The sequence below is a fragment of the Pyxicephalus adspersus genome, chromosome 4, assembly GCF_032062135.1.
Source record: "Pyxicephalus adspersus chromosome 4, UCB_Pads_2.0, whole genome shotgun sequence".
NCBI classification, from domain to species: domain Eukaryota; kingdom Metazoa; phylum Chordata; class Amphibia; order Anura; family Pyxicephalidae; genus Pyxicephalus; species Pyxicephalus adspersus.
In genome coordinates, this window is record NC_092861.1 from 61,885,942 (window position 1) to 61,905,392 (window position 19,451).

At 34.8% G+C, this 19,451-nt stretch overlaps 1 protein-coding gene across 1 annotated transcript in view; it reads right to left on the reverse strand.

The window, feature by feature from the left end:
* CSMD1 (CUB and Sushi multiple domains 1) overlaps nucleotides 1-19,451 on the reverse strand; it is an 819,458-nt gene that overhangs the window by 159,931 nt on the left and 640,076 nt on the right. The window contains exons 24-29 of the mRNA XM_072408428.1: nucleotides 17,905-18,096; nucleotides 16,629-16,755; nucleotides 14,253-14,455; nucleotides 7,165-7,356; nucleotides 5,568-5,706; nucleotides 45-232 (exon numbers count right to left, since the gene is read on the reverse strand). Of these exons, the coding sequence (XP_072264529.1) occupies nucleotides 45-232; nucleotides 5,568-5,706; nucleotides 7,165-7,356; nucleotides 14,253-14,455; nucleotides 16,629-16,755; nucleotides 17,905-18,096 (1,041 nt within the window). The remainder of the gene's footprint in view (nucleotides 1-44; nucleotides 233-5,567; nucleotides 5,707-7,164; nucleotides 7,357-14,252; nucleotides 14,456-16,628; nucleotides 16,756-17,904; nucleotides 18,097-19,451) is intronic.

Below are 19,451 nucleotides of genomic sequence, written 5' to 3' on the forward strand. Positions count from 1 at the left end.
CACTTGAGATTTACATAACAGAGAAATCATTGCCAAAACACTACCTTTATATTCGATGGCGAATCCAGACATTCCAACAGATGCGTCACTACGGAATGCTAGAAACAGACTGTCTCCGCTGCTTTCTAATCTTTCTGGTGCATGAGAACCTTGAAAGCTTCCAATTATAGGGCTGTTGGAGCTATCGCCTTCATATATGTGTAGAAAATCATAGCTAGGTTCCATGTTAAAACTGAAAAACAGAAATAAAAATGAGTTAACGCAATTTATATGGACTATGGGCTTGTAAACTGAGAAAAATATATAATCTGTTTTTTCATTTACTGTTATTTCAGGGAAGCTATTGCAATGTTCCAGAGCTTTACATGTGGGTGTATTGGTGTCTCAAATAGAGTATAATAACAATGGATATTGTTAAAATGGAATTCATTTTCTATTCATTAAACATTGTACAAAGTGTACCAAGCCATAGCAGCAGTCATATTTTAGCTTTCTCTGGTCAGATAAATGAAACAGTATTTCTGATTAATACCTTTGTTTTACAGGAGTCTTTGCCTAAAGCCTAAAGTGCCACCACATACTTCCTTGCAAAAAAATCAGTATGCTTAAATAAAAAAAGTTGCCATGAAATAAGTTAGATATTATATTGTCCTTTCCCCAGTTTCCACTCATTGCTCTTAGGTTAGGCTGACATCATCCATCTTCTGGTGAGATTTTGGGAAAGTAGAAAGTGAAGAAGACTTCAAATCTGAGAAGTCAGCCCTAGCACTTTGCTTAAGCTATATCTCATGGAATTCGGAGTATTTACAATTCCCCGGGATCTTTCTGTCAGGAGGATAAGGACAATCATTAAGGAATTGTCCAATGAGCATACCTACATAAATGGTGATTTTCTAATTTTGAAGACTACACTGTCCTTACCTAATCCCACCCTTCATAGCTCTGTACTTGCTATGATCCAAAGCAATGGTTCTGGAGTTTGTATTCCCTCTAGCTAAGTCCTACTGTGCTGCCCCTGCCAACACAGTACAGAACAACTGACTTCTGTGGGACAATGAATATTCTTATCTACCTTGTCATGAAACAGTCTATAGATGTCAATGGGGCTGTACTATACAATTGCAGGCAGCAGAGGACAAAGAAATATACACAAAAGCTGAACCTTGCATTCAGATCTGCCCCATAACTGTGGAGGGGTGCTAAAAAACCTAATCTATGTAGAAGGGAGAAGAATAAGTGAAAATGATTGGAAAAAAGCACTTTTCTTTTAATACAGATTCTCCAATAAAAAATTTAATGCATTACATACAAAATTTAGGGTTATTTCACACATATAAATTTGCACTCTGATCTACATCAGAACCCTGGTTTCCTATTAAAAATAATTTGAAAAAGAGTATTTACCACACTATGTGCATCTATAGGTGTACCTGTACTTACAGCCTAGTCCAACAAATGCATGTAAAGCCTGCTAGTGAAGTCCACCCTGTAATGGGGTGGGAACAGTGCGGCACTGCTCTTCAATTTGGAGACGAGGTGCCCCCCACTTGAAAACTGTTCATGTTTGCCTTACACTGGGTTTGGAAGATGCTGCAAGTGGTGTTGCTATTAGCATTATCAAGTATCTTATATCTTGCAGCTTGTCGGTCAGTGTCTCACCTTGCCTTGTCCTACCTACTGCTTTCTGGATTGACAGCACTGCCAGTTTAAATTGGCATACAGGTGCTTTTAGATGTACTTTAATTTTTGTAACTGTTTTTTTAAGTGTTGGCTGTTCTATTTTCAACTGTTTGTTGAAAAAAAGAATGATTTCTAATATTAAAAAATGTGTATTATATGATATTGAAAAAATAAATACGCAAATGATCTTGACAGATTTTGTCGAGAAAATACTTGATGCAAGTAAACCCTCTCTGATTAAAAAGTCTGAAAAAATGCTGAAGCAAACCCCAGTTTATATTAGCATTACTTTTTTAATATGAATAACTTAGTAGAGCATGCAATTAGATAGTATCACACAGAAGATGCAGATAGGCGTTAAATGTTAATAAAGGCAGAGACACAACAGGTCTGTTGGTTCAGGAATATGAATATTGCTCTTAATTTTAATAAAATGAAAACCATTCTGGAAGCTTCCCAATTATTGCTCCCAGTAGTTGATGGCAGAACATGTAAACAGAACATGAATTTGAATATATTGTATGTTTTATTTCTTCATATTTCTGCAGTTTTCATTTTTAATAAAAACTAATAATATGCAATGCAATAAACCTAAATGAATCTATTAACCATAGGTGCAATTATTATGAAATTTCCAAGGACATATTCCTTCTGATTTGGAGTTTGCAAGCTTTGATGCATAATTTTGCTTTGAATAACCATGTATAACTGTGGGGTTGAATTACTAAAGAAGTATATTTTCCCTAATAGTATAGAGGTTGCGGTCAATTTAATCATCCAATTACATCCAAAGGAGTTTCTGTTTTTTTTTCTTCATTACTAGTACATATAATCAAATGTTTAAAGTGTACAAAATGTTAGAAATGTTCTCCTTTCGTAAATAACTCTCCTTATGTGCAGTTATTACATGTATATACATTTGGAATTGCAATAAAAGGGAAATAAATCCAGACTACATCTTTCTTTTATTTGATAGTAAATCTCAACATATCTTTGTTTAGCTCATTTATTATATTATTACAAGGCAGTTACAGGAATAGCACTGTTATCAGGCCATTATCTGTAAAAACTGCAGCAACCATGAGTACAATGGCTTTGCAGAGTATTTCTCATTCCCAAAATGTGACATAGGAAAGACCAGGGCATTACCTCCTCGATCTACTTTTTCATAAAACCTGTATTGTGTTACCCTTGCTCATCATCTGCGCTAATTTGGAATTCATAATGGCAACTTTTTTTAACATCTCTACGGTTAAATCCAAGTGATTTTTACATACCTAGGGCACCTCCTATGGTTAGGGTTTGTAGGCTTTTGCTGTTCTAGTAATTATTTGATTTTTTCTCTATTTTTTCCTATTATGTTTGCTGTCACAAAATTTTGCAAGGTGAACATATTTCCTTTATGACAATTGTATGTATGTGGCAATGATCTAATGCTTTGCAAGCTAGACTTGATCATTTTCTAGGCAACAATAGAAAGAGAGTGGACAGCCATGGGTCACATATTATTGACACCACAATGGCCCATAATCTTGGGCATTGCTAAACCTGTGGGCATACATATGATGGCATATCAACTTTATATAAATTGTATTAATTATATACATTTATATAAATTATTTATATAATGCTGCATATTTTGACAGGAGGTGCTGGCTAGTGCATTTGTCCTTCCCCACTGCTGCAAGGCAACCTGGCTAACTAAAATACCACTACATTTGTGACCATTGTGATCATTTTGCTGCAATAAAGGACCTGTATGGTCACATTTTTTATTTTTAATTCTTCTATAAACTGAACACTGTTGTGAGTGATTTATGCAAATAAACTCTAAAATATTGTACAGTGGGGAGAAGGGTGGTTTCAAAGGTGACAATGAAAATACACAAATCTTTTAACTAACTTGCCGGGGGGATTCCCTAAAGTTGTGCATATATTTTTTTCATGCAACAGTGTGCAAATTCCATATTTACAACTTCACATAGTAGTTAGGTTTTATATCTTATTATCTTTCCATTTCTCTTTATTTTTCATGAAAATGCACTACTTTCAGTGCTGTGAAGCCATTTTTTCCTATTTCCAACTACACTAAATATTTAATGAGATATCTCCAGATAATATAATGCAATACTATGTGAACTGGTAGAAAAAGACAAATTTGCTAAGGTAACAGCCTAACTATTTCTGCTTATGGGTTGGTTTCGTGTAGTGTACCTGCACAACCTCTACAAAGACACATCAAGCAGCCAATAGAAAACAGCTTTAGCTTTAGAAAGATAAAAAGACCTTGCTAGCATGGGAACATACAGGTCACACTTGTTAGTTAGATAGCATAGTATTTTCCTAAACAATATACACCTAAACAGCAAAAAGAACTGACAACGTACAGGAATTTTACTGTGTTTTTGATTTTGATTTTGATTTTGATTGAATCATGTTGAGTCCAGTTATCCATTTGTCTTTTTTTAACTCAACTTAATGATTAGGCATAACTGTTTATTTCATGGCAGTTTACTGAGGTGGCCCTTCATTGCGGACCTGTTTGATTCACTGATTGATCCTTGTAGGTGCCTGCAGTAGTGAATTATTTTCTCTTTATTTTGCTGATGGAATTACTCCATGGGTATGGGACTGTAATTGATTCAGTACTGTGACTGAATATTCTTTGCACAGCAAACTCCCATAATCATGTGAAGCCAATCAATTAGCTTTAGTGGAAAGACTTTACACTAACAGCTACTTTAAAAATATCATTCTTTTACTGCTGTGCTAGATGTTAAAGGTGCTGGACTGTCAAGTACATTGGATTGACCAAATAATGCTCTAAAATATGGCACCCCCCCCATCTTAAAACACTGTAGGAGTTAAAAACAAAACTAAGACACTTAAACTTCATTGATGAGATGACATCTATAATGTATGAATGGCTCACACTACATGACATACAACTTGTTAAAATATATATTATTGATATTACTCCCAGTTATAAATTTGACATGTCAGTATGATGTCAGTATAGACTTAAAAGCCCCAACAAACTACAGTTCATATAAATATAAAATGTTATGGCATGCTAGTCATTAAAAATATACCAACTCAAACCTATAGCATAATAAATTGCATTTAAAGCAGAGCTAAAGCTTAAAAAGAAAAAAAAAAAAATTTTTTATTGCAGAAAGTACAAGTGATTTCTATTCTGCAATAAAATATACTTGCCCATTGACAATTTTTCAAATACAGTTATTTGTCCTCGCTCCATCATGGGCAAAATCTTTGGTCATCTTGTTTGGCCAGGCTGGGATGATGTAACTCCCACACATGCGCATTGGGGTTCATTCCATCCCAGCACCCTGGGGAACTTAATACAACTTGTTGGAAAAGCATAGCTCAAAGTACATTAAAAAAAACGGTTGTGAACAGGCAGGTAGTTATGTTTTATTGCCTGTCCTTTCTACAATATAAATTCTGCCTGCTCAAAGTTTTTAATAACTGTAATGCCACAAACAGTAACCTAGAAAAATCAGGAAAGGATTATGTTGATTATAAATATATATAATCTTTTTTTTTTTTTCATCTTGAGCCCCGCTCTGTGACAGACTAAAGCATACTTTTGCAGACAATGAACTTATGATTTTTCTATCAGCATTTGATGCATCTGGCATGTTCTGCATAATGTTTACATTTGGCACTCAAGCATTGCTGGAAAGCTAAATAATGTGTTTGTTATTGTGCCACATGTCCATGTTCATGGTGTAGGTACAGAATGTATGCTCTGGGGCTTGGTTAGTAAATGTAATTAGGAGCCCAGTGAAGTGACAAATTATGTAATTTTTAGATTTGACATTTAGGAAACTGCTACACAGCGTTGTTGTTCTCTATCTATGTACCTTTTGAATATCAAGGCAATGACAAAGTCTGGATTTACTTTTATTCTCCAGTCACATTCTTTTCCAGGAGGGTAAGGCTGAGGGTAGTTAGGTGACAAAATAACTCCCGCTGGGCCTGTAAGATTTCCACCACAAGCAGCTGTTACAAAACAAGAAGAAACAGTAATCAGTCAGGTAAAAATCACATAAAACAATCTGTATTTTAAATGTAGTCTATCTCCTGGTGACCACTATCATTGGGAGGAAAACTGGCTAAAAATGATTACAGTTTGTCAGAAAGAGCAGTATATTATTATTATTAAACAGTATTTATATAGCGCCAACACATATTACGCAGTGCTGTACAATAAATTAAATTGTAGAGTCTGATGGTCACTGGTGTTCCTGTAACAACTGCCTAGAGAGGAATTTTCCTCACTTTGGAGAGATTGTCCTGTTGTATCTATGGGACAGGAAGTAAAGGAAGATCTATATAAAAGATGTGCTGATGGGAAAAAAAAGGGTTTTACCAACTGTATCCAAAAGTTTTACTTACATATATTTGAACATCTATACTTTATCACTAATTAGATGAATATATCACAATGTAATTGCTATAGATATTTATTTTTTATATTTTAGTTTTTAATATTATTGAACCAGCTGTGGTTTCATTAGCTTTTAGAAGTTAATGTCTAAATAACTAGTAATAACTAATATCTAGGCCAGCCTGAGACCCAAATCTTGACAACTGTTGGGTATATTGAGCTGTTTTTTTAAAACAGTGAATCTGACATTCCCTTAATCACCTCCTGGTGGGAATCTTCTAAGCCCATGTGTTTCAATGGCAGTAATTGATACCTATCTCGTATGGTTTGAGGAAATGTCAAATTCACTACTCTATAATTAGCCCACTGAAGTTTACTTGGATGAATGGCATACTACATATTTTTCCCAAGTTTTAATATGCAAGACCACGCATCTGGTACAGAACAGTGGTGGCCAACCTTTCCAGACCCACAGACAACTAAATTTACCAGCTCTGGACCGCGCATGCGCAGGGAGCCTAGTGTCACTCAAAGGGAAGAAACTTCCCCCATAGTGACATTATGATGCCAGAACCCGTCCACTCACCCAGTGCAGGCTCCAGTGCAGACTCCAAAGACACAACCCGCCCACCACCCTGAACCTGTGATCTTTACAGGAGACATGCTTTGCAGCTCTGGGCAGTGTGCCCCCCCCCTAAACGGGGTCCTTCTCCTGACTCCACTTGGGGGTGGCCAGAGCCGTGGACCACCAAAATTGTCTCAGGGACCACCGGTTAAGGACCGCTGGTGCAGAAGATGCAACATTCTCTTTGGATTCCCATTACATTATGGTGCCTTTCTACCTGCTATTAGAGTACAAAAAAGTGTCAGATTTTACAAGTCATATTTTTATCTTAACTTAACAATACTTAACTAATAATACTTTCAATGACCATCTGCTTGCATTTTTTTTTAATCAGACACATATTTTCAAATTTATGGTTTATTAATTGTTTGTTTTATTTTAAAAATATTTTTAGGCAATAAAATGCAACATAGGACAAGTAGGCATATTAATAGAATAAAAATACCTATACAATTCGGTGGGTCTGGCTGCCAAAAGAATCGATTATTCAGCTGTACACAGGTAATTGTAGCTTGTCCTTGTAGCTGATACCCAGGATCACATTGAAAGTTTATGGTATCCCCTGGCTCTCTGCTGTCTCCATATCTGGTACCATTTTGTGGAATTCCTGGATCATTGCATGTTGATGCAACAGAAGCTAAAAAAAAACATGTATATTTTTAATATTGTAAAAAAATCTTTCCAATAGCTGGTGAAATCATTTCTGGTATAACATAATATTAGGCTATTACATTTGCTATCATGCTGACAATATAATGAAGCCACCATCTACTTAAATGTGTTGCTTTGGTGTGCTTGGATAACATGTATGGTTCTCAGTGAATCTGTAAGACATTTGTAACACTTATGATACTTGTACTATCACATATGGTGCTAAATAAGTTGGTACAGATAGATTTATGTTAACTAATAGATGATGCTTTGACAGACCTGTTATGTACAGAAGAATTGCCATGAAACAGAGGCTGTGATTACCATGTTGGATACAAATGTTTGATGGTAAGTAGACAGTTTAAGATTAGAACACCAATAATAGAGATATGCTGTAACTCATTGAGCCCAATAAAAAACAACTTATATATATACTTATGTATAATTTATATTTGTTTATATCCTAAACCTATACTATGCACTAATTGGATTAATTATACGGGCATGCATATGCACACGCCTATTGGGGCTAAAGGGAAATCTGGCCTGACAATATATGAATTGGGGATTATTTTCTAAAAGATTTGCTCACTTAGCTAGAGACGATTTATTGAATGAGGTGAAGCTTTCCTTTTATTTAGACATTCAATTATGTGGAGTAAATGTCCTTAGCAATGTCCTTAACATTCCTTAGCAGGCACTAGGAGATACTGTGCAATGTGAAATTTTATCACATTCAATTTGCCAAGTGAAAATTCCTGTGTAAGGTTTGAATTTTTCTAAGTGAGGAATCTAATTTTTCTTTTTCAGTAAATGATCTCCAGTGTGTCACCTACAATACCAGTGATCTGATAAATGTACGTTTTCAAATATGCTTTTGTCCATAATAAAATAAAATTAAATATCTGTATATGTTAGTGTGCCACAGTAAACCGACACCAAGGTTCCTTGGGTTTTTGATGATTGCTTTATATAAATAGAGTTTTACAACATATAATATATACAGTGCCAATAAAACTCAGGGTTTATTCTACTACTACTATTGTGTTTTATTTATGTGAATGTTTCAGGAGATGCATTAATTTTATAGAATTCACGGACTGGACTCTAATAAGGTCAGTAGCATCAAAAATGTGAAATGCTCCTTGGAGAATTTTTGCAATGTCAGAATGTTAGTTCTAATGGACTTCCTACCTTTGTTATTTTAGGTTTTTGTAAAACGTGAAAGTGGTCACTCAAAATTCTGATACTTTTCTCTGAATCTCACATATAGCTTTTCACCCATTTCAAAGTATATCTGTGTAACTGTAAACACATATGCCAGTTCCATCAGGAATTTACTTGCTCAGAAAAGCATTTGAAAAAGCCTAGTTTTTGTCTCACTCTATTTGTAATTCAAGCACACATCATTTTTTTCACTAGTCAATAAATTGGTTTAAATGTGACAGAACTGGTTAAGTTGTAACTTGTAGAAGGAAATCAAAATTTTCTCTTATTTCATGTGTTCATTTGTTTTAGCTGTAATAAGTTGTAGATTGTAAAGAAATGGTATTTCACCTTAATAAGGGGATAGGGGGCGGACGCTACCACGTGTGCCTTTTGTACCCCCCCGGGGCGGTTAGTTAGTTTGAATTCCCTGTGGCTGATTCAGTCATCCTCCAATCAAATGGTGCCAGGTGGCGCAAGGCCATTGGGCACCCTGACCATTGAAGGAGAATCTGTCCTGGACAGCATTGCCCGCTATAAGCCTCTGTGTGTACAGTGAGCTTGGGTGCGTTCTCTGTGTTGGTGCCTACTAACCTCTGTTGTGTCATTACTAATAGCGACCGAGTCTGTTATCTAATTCTGCCTGAACTCCACCTGCCCTGACCTTTGATTGTTTGTGACTACTCTTGCCTGCTGCCTGCCCTGACCTCGGCTTGTTCCTGACCTGCCTTTGCCTTAGCCTTCTGTACCACGCTTATCGGACTGATCATCTGTGAATAACCTTTGCCTTGTTTTATGACGACAATAAAGCGTATAAAAGGATTCTTGGAGTTGGCTGTGGTTTGTGTGTCCAGGCACATTACACTGTGCAAGTGGGGATCCAGAGTGCCTGCTACCCCTTCCTATTGTTTTTGCCTTCTTAGTTGCTAGTACTCATGGTAATGCACCGATAGTTGGGTTGCATGGCCCCTCAGTTTTAATGTGCACTATTATGTAACTCTGAGGAAGTGACAGCCCTCCTTGATATTCACAGAGTCTGTCACCTCCTCCAAGTAGACTTTCGCAAGGGTCACTAGCTGAGATGTGATGACTTTACACAAAGTCACACAATTTCAAAGAGACAAAATCCTTACTTGGAGATACAAGACAGTTTACTGCAGCTGACTCTAAGTCCAGGCGAATGAATATTTTATTATCCAACTTACATGGCAGCAGAGGAAGAAGTGTATTAATGCAGATGACAGATTCCTATTTTTTTTTATACTCTCCACCCAATTTTGTAGAGCTCTAGCCTTCTTGCATACAGTTGTTGGTTCTTTGTGGTCCAGCATTCCTCCCTGTGGCATCCTTTTTCTCTAGACTACTGAAGATTTCTCCAACTGTCACATTTCTGGCGCTCCTTCTGTTTAGTGGTGGATCTCACCTTTCAATATTCCCTGCTAAGCAGTACTCCATTGCACAAAATGTAAACCCATTTATTGTAGGCCCGAGAATTTGAACTGGACATTACACCTACCTCACGACAATGAGAAGGGATTCTCCTCTAAACTCATACATCCTTCGTTAGTAACAAGTTCTAAGAACTGGGGTACAAAATTGTGTATAGGACACCTGAGCACTTGCAGCACATTTTCCTGCAGTTCTCAAAATATGTTGGACATGTATCAGGGTTGTGAGTACAATGCCATCTATTTTCTGGTCCATGCTGTGTATTGAGACAAAGTAAGTGCAGTTGCACAAACATTTACAGACTGCCATACACAAGGACACCCGACTTGGTTCTTATTACATAATTTTACTTTCTCCCTAAAGTATTATACCCCTCCCTCGCCCTCAATTTAGTGGTTCTCCAGGGTTTACAATATCATTCATATAGGCAATCCCATTTCTACCATTAACAGAATGTGGGCTAAATATTATGGGACATGGCTGCTATGGATGGAGTTTTTGGACTTCTACCCACCTACACTACCTAGACCTGGTATAAATATTTTTTTCTCTACTTTTTATCAACACTGGTTGTAGCTAAATTCTGAGGCCTCTCCTTTTTTGTACGTTTTTTTCTGCTGGATTACATCCTTTGAATATTGAATGATAAAATCTTGTATTGTAAAGTAAGAGTGAAAAGACATTGAAAAAAAATCAAAATGGAAAAATGTGACCTAACATAAATAACAATGAAATACAAAAATCCAATCACTAAATTTCATATAAGCTTTAACATGAAAATGTCACTTAGAAAGTCTATTTCATGAAAACAACAGATGGTAATACTGATATAAAGGTCCTTGTTTGGGCACTTTGTGTTATGAAACTGTCCCTGTATCTCACAATTTCCTGCCTGTAAATCACCCTATAACATGCTCTCCCAAAGTATCTGTGCTAAAACACATTGGTTGTCACCATTAAAAAAAGACCTGTAAAAAACTATTGCAGCCAGGTAAAATCTCTTCCCTTTTTTCAAGAGGCTCTATACTAATCTCTCCCAATGCACATTATCAGCAGCTTTTCTTATCATAACTAAAGCATTTTATCAATAAGGCTTCTGCAACTCCACCAATTTATAAGGGGGTGACTAATCCAAAATGCCATGTAAGTGTCCCTTCTAAGCCAGCTCACTTTAGTTCAAGGGACAGAGAGTACAGTGCATTACAGCTGGTTACTGTGGTGAACCTCAGCATTGTTTTTATGGGTGTGCAAACCTTGAACATGCAGGTCTTAGCACAAGCCCATGGAAGATCCAAACCTGAACTGCATCCCTATTTAGTACACTAACTTTAACTACTTCAAAAATGATTACTGTTTACAATGATCAATAGCTTAAAATCAAATCAAATATGCAACTATATGGATAAAAGGCGTGAATCATCCTCTTTCCCTACTTTTAAGGTTAAATACAGAATTTCAATTAGAGTGAGTTTAGTGAACACTTTTTGGTGTTTACCAAGCAATATAGTGTTTGATTTAGACTCCTTTAGAGCCACAGTTATCCTGGCCACATCCCAACACTAAAATTATAAACAAAATGAAGGAGACTTTTAAGGCCAAATAGACAATTTCATCAATACAGTTAAAAACAATAAAATTAGCTTTATTCTAATTCACATTATAAAAAATATATAACACACAATATATAAAAGTATTGTTAGCACCAACATAGATCCTCTGCTGGAAGTTCACCAAATGTGAGATATTCCAGTTTTCTATGGGTTTGGTTCATTTGTCCCGTTCGTTTGCTTGGTTTTTCAAAAATCGTTTTGTTTACACAGTAATGCTTACATTAGCATTACTAATGGAATAGAATTTTAAAAGAAAAAAATATATAATGTTAAGGATGATTTGAATTTTTATTGCAAAAAGCAGTATCAGACAATAAATCATTACATTTCTACAATTTTCCTAAAGAAACATCCTTTGAAAGGACACCAAATACTTTCTATTTTAATTTATTTATGGTTTTGGAATGTTTTATTTATTTCCACTATTTATTATATCTTGATACTTACCTACACTGTTTGTGTTAGTAATTTTCCATCATTTCTTTGGATGGATCAGTTCAATTCAATTCTCACTTTAAACGGCTAAATATTTTGCTTTGGTGATATGACTTTTAAATGGAGCATCAAATCCATAATAAGTATAAATGCTGAAATTAATTTGCATCTGAAGGATTAAAGAGCCATTAGCATGCTAAGATGATTTTCGCAAAATGGCACAGAATATATAACTGGTGTGAAGTAATTAATGCCATTTCAAGCGTAAATATTTTCCTGCAGGGATATTAAGGGTGTTTTTTGTGTTCTCTAATTTCTGTTGATTAGACACAATAAAGTTTTTCTCTCCCAGATGACCTTATCCTCATCACTGGTAGCAGTGACTTTTCACATCACCTGCAAGAAAAACTGTTCTCAATTATGGCCAACACAAATAAGTAATTGATGTTACAAGTTACTGAGCAACATTCCAAAGTCAATATACAGTATGACCTCCACTGTCAATGTGTCTTGATAGAACTAAAATAAAATCAATGAAGGTATGAATTCAAGTGCTTTATCTTCCAAGCCTCAATCATATTTTTCGTAAAGTCTTTCGTAAAGTCATCCTTTCTATTTTGTTGTAATATAGCCTACTGTTTTTTTCTAAAGCTACAATCCTAAAAAAAAAGAATGTTCTTAGTATTTTTTTCCACTACAGTGCACATTTGAGACATCATCATTCAAATGCATCACCTTGGCCACCCTGTCTAAATCAAATATCTAACTGCATAGTACAATATCATGTAAAATATTAATATTAACAACAAAAACCAAAAGGGAAAACCAAGAGGGGGGAAGCAATAAAAGTTCACGTGTTTTAAATGACTGCAAAGATTATTTCTGATTGGTTTTCCTGGGTCACTGTACTTTACAGAAAACATAATTCTGGTAAAATAATCCAACATTTGAAATAGTGCTTAAAATCCACAGTGTTCTCATAAACCTTTCCAGTGTGACACCAAAAAATCTAATCCAAAACTGAAGTTCATGCTTGCTTGACACTGCACTTTGTTGTAATCATAATAAAATCAACAAACTGTAATCAACCATGAAGAATAAAGAGAACAATAAATAGTGTATATCAGGAATATCCAACACCAGTCCATGAGGGGGAACATACTGGCCAGGGTTTTCATATAAATAATTTTCTGACTGTGAACCAAACTTTATTGAATGTACTGATATAGGATATAGGAGAAATACTATAAATGTCTGTGCATTCTGGTCTTGAGTTGGACAGCCCAGGTGTGTATGATACATCTGCGGAGAAGATACTGGAAGGAGACACACTACTAGTGTGAGCTTACCTGTTGGTGGACAATAATACCTGAACAATGTTTTCAAACCTTTCAAAGGTTTCCACACCCTAATATGTTAAAAAGTAAGCTGGAAATTCAGTTTGTGCCATAGATATGACAAGCTGAGGCAGCAAATCTCATCCCTATGGGTTGGTTGCTTTTAGTAACATACAGTTCTAGTGTGCGTTGCAAACTCTTTTTATCCAGCAATGGCAAAACCTTTAACTAAGTTATATTAAAAGGAAAAAAAAATCTGTTTATTACAGACATATCTACTGACAGCTCAGTGTTACAGCATATTATATACATATGATTCATACAAATTAGGGGTCATTTTGTACATTAAGCTCAGACGCTGTGATTTTATGCATGATTAAATAGTAATTAGGCTGTAATGAAAAATATGTAGCTTGATTACAATTAATATAATTGCACAAGTCAGTTTGTATCTTCATTTTCTACATGCTGTGCTGAATTGAAATGACAATGATCCTTTAACAGCTTCATAAATGGAGACACAGCATGGATGACACCAATGAAGATGGCAAGTGAAGGGCCAAAAAAGTTTATAAATTGAGCTCAGGCTCCAAAAGAGAGGTTGCCTTGATGGATATGATGAATATTTATCACATATTCATCTATATTCATCTATTTAAATAATATAGAGTTAGACTAAGAAAAGTATGTTCACCATTTCAGTTCAGTTGAAAGGAAAATCTATATGCATTTGGGTGCTTTACCTTGATGAAAACAGTCAGTGGTAAAGAATATACATAGGAACATTTCTATGCAACACAGATACAGAATCATGTTAAATTTATAATGCATCCTTTTATACCCACTTGAAAACTGTATGGAAAAACCAGACTTGCTGATGAAAAAATCACTATCAAACTGTAATGTCAAGGAGTTGAATGTGCTATGAATGTCCTCGGGGAGCGAAGAACCACTCCACTCTTTCAGAAGAACGTCACTGTCTACAGGTCCATCCCATACCTTGAGGATATCATGTGAGACTTCAGTGTCAAAAACTATAAAGTGAAGGCTGAAAAAGACAGTATATACAATGTTTAGCCTTGTAAATACTAAAATATGTATTGTTCTGTTTTAGGAAACATAAAGTTAACCTAGAAAGACAGTAGAAAATATTATTATAAAAACCATGAGGATATAAATATAGGATTGTGACAATCATCCAAAATTAACAGATCAGCAAACCAAATAGCAGCCTTTAACGTTAAAGAAAAGTTATAGTAACTATTAGACCAGATAGAAATAACAAGATATTATTACCCCCACTTTTGTGTTACAAGTGATGTTTAAGGTGGTTAAATATGACTGAGCAGTTCAACAGTAATTAGAGTTAGACCCAGTTCACTCAGTAATCAGCAAAATCACTGTGTTGCTAACTGTTCTCCTTACTGGAAGCTCTGATATGAGGAAGCAAAGCCCTGCCTCTATAAAAATGCCCACCCACACACAGAGACTCAGTGCAAAAAAATATTCTGCTGTAGGTTGACCAATAGCAATACTTTTTTGGACATATCATCCAAAGTTCAGTTCCCCTTTAGTATTCTGTTTTTTTTAGGAATTTAGGAATTTAGCCATACTCGTTTTCTGGATTTGACAGAAATGCTCAATAATGTTACATAAAAATCACAGATAGTATACCCTAAAAGGCATTTTTTAATGTGCTATATTTTTGGGGAAAAAAAATCAATAAAAGTATAATGATTTCTGCATTCTTACAGACAATGATTAAATTATGGATTTTGGTGCCTTTTAGAACAATTTCATACATACAACTGTCACGGCCAAATATTTTCTGCTAAAATAATTGAGTGGTCCACTGATAAAAACATCAGAAACAAAATGTTAAGAGTAGTGTGAAAATGCAGAGATCCATTCCCAATGCAATTTCTTAGGCATAGTGTTTATTATAACAGAAATGAATCCTAACAAGTTCAGTTTTCTAACGTGTACATGTTCTACTAACCAGAACAATTTTTACCTTTCTGTTATGGTCCCATTTTATTCAGCAATAAGGATTTGTTACTAAAATTGTAGTTCCACATTTGTTGTAAAACAAACATTTTTGTACTTTGCACAGATTTGAAAAAATCCTACTGCAGATTCCTACCTTTTTTATCTCTGAAGAAATAGCAGTTTGATTTACTTTGTTTCTTACAAGTTAACGTGAATGTGAGGATCTGGGTCACTATTACTACTTTTAAGATTTCATTTCCATCAGATACAGTATCTAGCCAAAATATTCATTCCTATTGCAGTGCATGTCTAAACTTTAATTTGAATACGTAAATTGAACATCTCCAGATCTAGAGTTGCTTTACCTGTCATTATCTACAGTTCCAAGCCATCATTTTATTCTATAGTGAATGCAGAAGTCCTAAGTGAAGTCTTAAGTGAAACACTTTACTGGCTAACCTAAGATAATATCCATGCAAGCTTTTAAGCAAGCTGTTAACCTTTCTTTTTTTTGGATGGAAAGGCATAGTTGTTCTTTAGGAAGTTTAAGACACCAGATAAAAACTGCAGATTACAAAAAAAACTTCATCAAAGTACACAGGGAACCTGTAGTGTATCCAGTCCTTCCGCTTGCTGCCACCCTCCCCTTGTACCTGTGGAAAATTCCTGGCTCTAAAATGAGAGATAGGAGTTGTTGAGTAAGTTTGGCAGCGTTTCCAGCAGCTACTGTAAAAAAATGACTTACCTATTTATTAAAAAAATAGCCAATAAATGGAATCACTTAACCTCCAAAACTTTCTGCAATTGCAGTTGAAAAAAAATGGTATGTTTATATACAATGTTGCTTTGTATCTCTCAGTCCTGTCTGAAAAGGGTTTATAAACACTGGTTAAACCAGTCATTTTTGACAGCAGAATAGTTAGCAATACAGTTATCCTTTAAAGCCAATTTAAAACTAAATCTCCATCAAAGACTAACTTGCCCCACAAGGTGATGAGGCTCACAAGGGCACAGGGCCAGAACAGCAACATCTGGAGTTTCTGTCAAGTTTCCCGTCTTTTTTTTTTATTGTTGTCTGTAACCATGCTGGGATATTTTCCCACACTGATTTAATAATTGATATCATATAGACAGAATGGATGCACTGACAGCACTAAAATATGGCAGTGGCTCTTAGCTTTCCCTATTATAAAAAAGCAGTTTAATGGTAGTATTACAAAAATATAGCTTACCTAATAGTTTTTCCTGGATCTGCTTCAAGAATCCAAGTGCAGTGTAAATTATTTTCATATGGTGCTGGGTAGCCTGGGGAAAGAATTCGCCCTGATGCAACAGCATAAATCCGACCTCCACATTCAGCTGTACAAATAGCATATACAATACATGTTATTTTTTACTTGCTTACAAATGTAATTTAGTAAAACAATTCATGAAGTTGTCTTCCATTAAAGAGTCCTGGCCCTGACAACCATCAGCAAATCGGAATACTGCCCGCTGCATAGCTGAACAATACGGCTACAACCCAATAGTTTCATTGGGCTTGATTTATTAAAGCTCTCCAAAGCTGGAAAGGATACACTTTCAGCAGTAAAGATGGTTGATCCAGCTAACCTGAAATTATTTTGGTTCAGGATTGAAAACATTTGCTAACAAATAGGAAATGACTTTTAAGAAATCCATTTCAGGATCACCCAGCTTCACTGATGAAAGTGTACCAGTAAATCAGGCCTATTGATAATCATCAGCTTTCAGCCATTTGTTAATGTCCCCGGTTGGAGATGGCTGCCCATGGCAGACTAAGAATAAACAGGAATAAATCGGTGAAATTTTGACTAGGCCAAATTCAACACAAAAATTTACTTTTTAAATCTTAAATAAAAAGTTAAATATCACAGTAAAATGTTGACTTTTACCCAGTTTTGACTTTTAATCCAGTTTATGGCCACCAAACTAACACTTATAATATCTGAACATATAGGTGGGAGCTGTTGATACATTTAAAAACATGCATTTTCTTATATAAGTCAAAGTTAAACTACACTTGGACACATCAAAAAAGCTCAAACATTTGCAAATTTGACATTATCAGGAAGAAACAAAACTGGGGAATTTCATCCATCTCAACTAAGGATCTTAGCATTCCCTTCTGTATATGTTTTATGATAAAGCGGTGATCACTTTTTCCATCCTATCCTATTAATGTGAAAATCCTGTCTCTTTATTTCGCTTGCACATAAATATTTATTCAACGCTCAAAGCTTTTCTTTATTCACAAAGAAGTTTGCCCTATTCATTGTTAACTCCTTTAGCAATATAATTCTATTACATTTACAACCCATAACAACTGCATTTCACAGTCTTTCTTGGTTGTTTTCCCTGTGAATTTTTTTGTGTTGTTTCTGTTGTTATATATTTGTGGTTTGACTATTTTTATATACCCTTTAATTTGTTTAATAAATATACAAAAAAAAACTGCATTTGTTTTAAGAAACAGGAACATTGCGTTACCAGTGCATGTTGGTAAAGGCTTATTCCACACCCTCCGATCTCCACTTAGACAAGTCAGTATGCTGCTTCCATGCATCGTATATCCTGGGTTACAGCTATACATAACAGTTGTATCAGCAAAATGGCCTTCATCCCGAATCTTGTAACCATAGTTTGGTATTCCTGGATCTTCACATTTTATTAAATCAAAACCTACAAGCAAAAAACACATGCATTATTATTATGTGTTTATATATACTAAATATGCATATATTCTGCAGTATTTAACTTAATATTTATTATTTAAAGGGGGCCTATTGATGAAAATGTATTTGTTTAATTATTAATAATTTATTTACTGAACTCACTATAAAGCATTGCCTGGATATAAAGCTGATGTTTTGGTTTTAGTAGTTTTAGTTACACACTTCAAACAAGCCTGCAGATGTCATTGTGGCAAAATGAAGGTCAGTGATTCTGAAGATATTAAAGGTAGAGGATCAGAACATGAGCTAGGTAAGAGTATTATTTAAAAACAGGTCAAAAATGGCAGCTTACAGTTCACTTTAAACATTGATTCAGTCCTAGGTAAAAGTCAGGTTTATTAGAGAAGCAGTAATAGTGGTAACTAGTGTTTTAAAACTTTTTAGAACTGTTTTTGGCATAGATCCACAGTGAATAGCAGAATTTGAAAAACCTTATGCCACTCTTGAATCAATATGACTTGCAATTACATTTCATAATAATAGCATTAGAAAAGTATGAATTATTAACCAATGTCATTGGTTGATATATTTATTTAATTGTTTAAAGTATTGATTTTAACTTACAAGTTTGAAACTTTTTTTATGACGTTTAACACATTCTGATTCAATCCTAACTGTTGAAAATAACAAAAAGTAGAAACACCATCTACGGGAAAATAAATGTATACTAAAGGCTTTATTATTTGATCACACATCTTAGACTCATCAAAATCCTACCCTCTAAAGATTTAAAAGTTCTTCACAGCTTTATTAACAAACCATTTCTTTGTAAATATGCTACTAATATGGTTTCAGTTTAAAGTTTCTTACATTTTATAAAACTATATATACTATGCATTTGTTGAAATGGTACTAGTAAAAGGTCCCCTTCATTCACAGAAATAAATAAACTTTGTTTTAAAAAGCTAGGTTTGTGTTGCAATAATTGCAAAATATCTTATTTTCTTATTAACCAAGTTAGGTGAAAAATCCCTTGCAAAGTGATAATTCAGATTGATAAAAGGAACACCTAAAATCCTTTAGTAAGTCAGCCCTTATATATTTAGATCCATTAAAACAATGGAATGGAAACCAAATATTTGACTGATATTGCATTGCATTATTCCTACATTTGAGCATGCAGATGTATTAATCACTTGTGGGAAAGAAAGACATTTTTGTATGCAGAGGATTGTTTAACCTCTAATTCCCATTTGCATGTAAAAAAGTAGAGAGCACCTACTTTCCATAATTGAAATAACTGTCAAATTTGCTCAAAACTATCAGTTTTTCTAAGGTCTCAATATTAAATACAAAATCTAT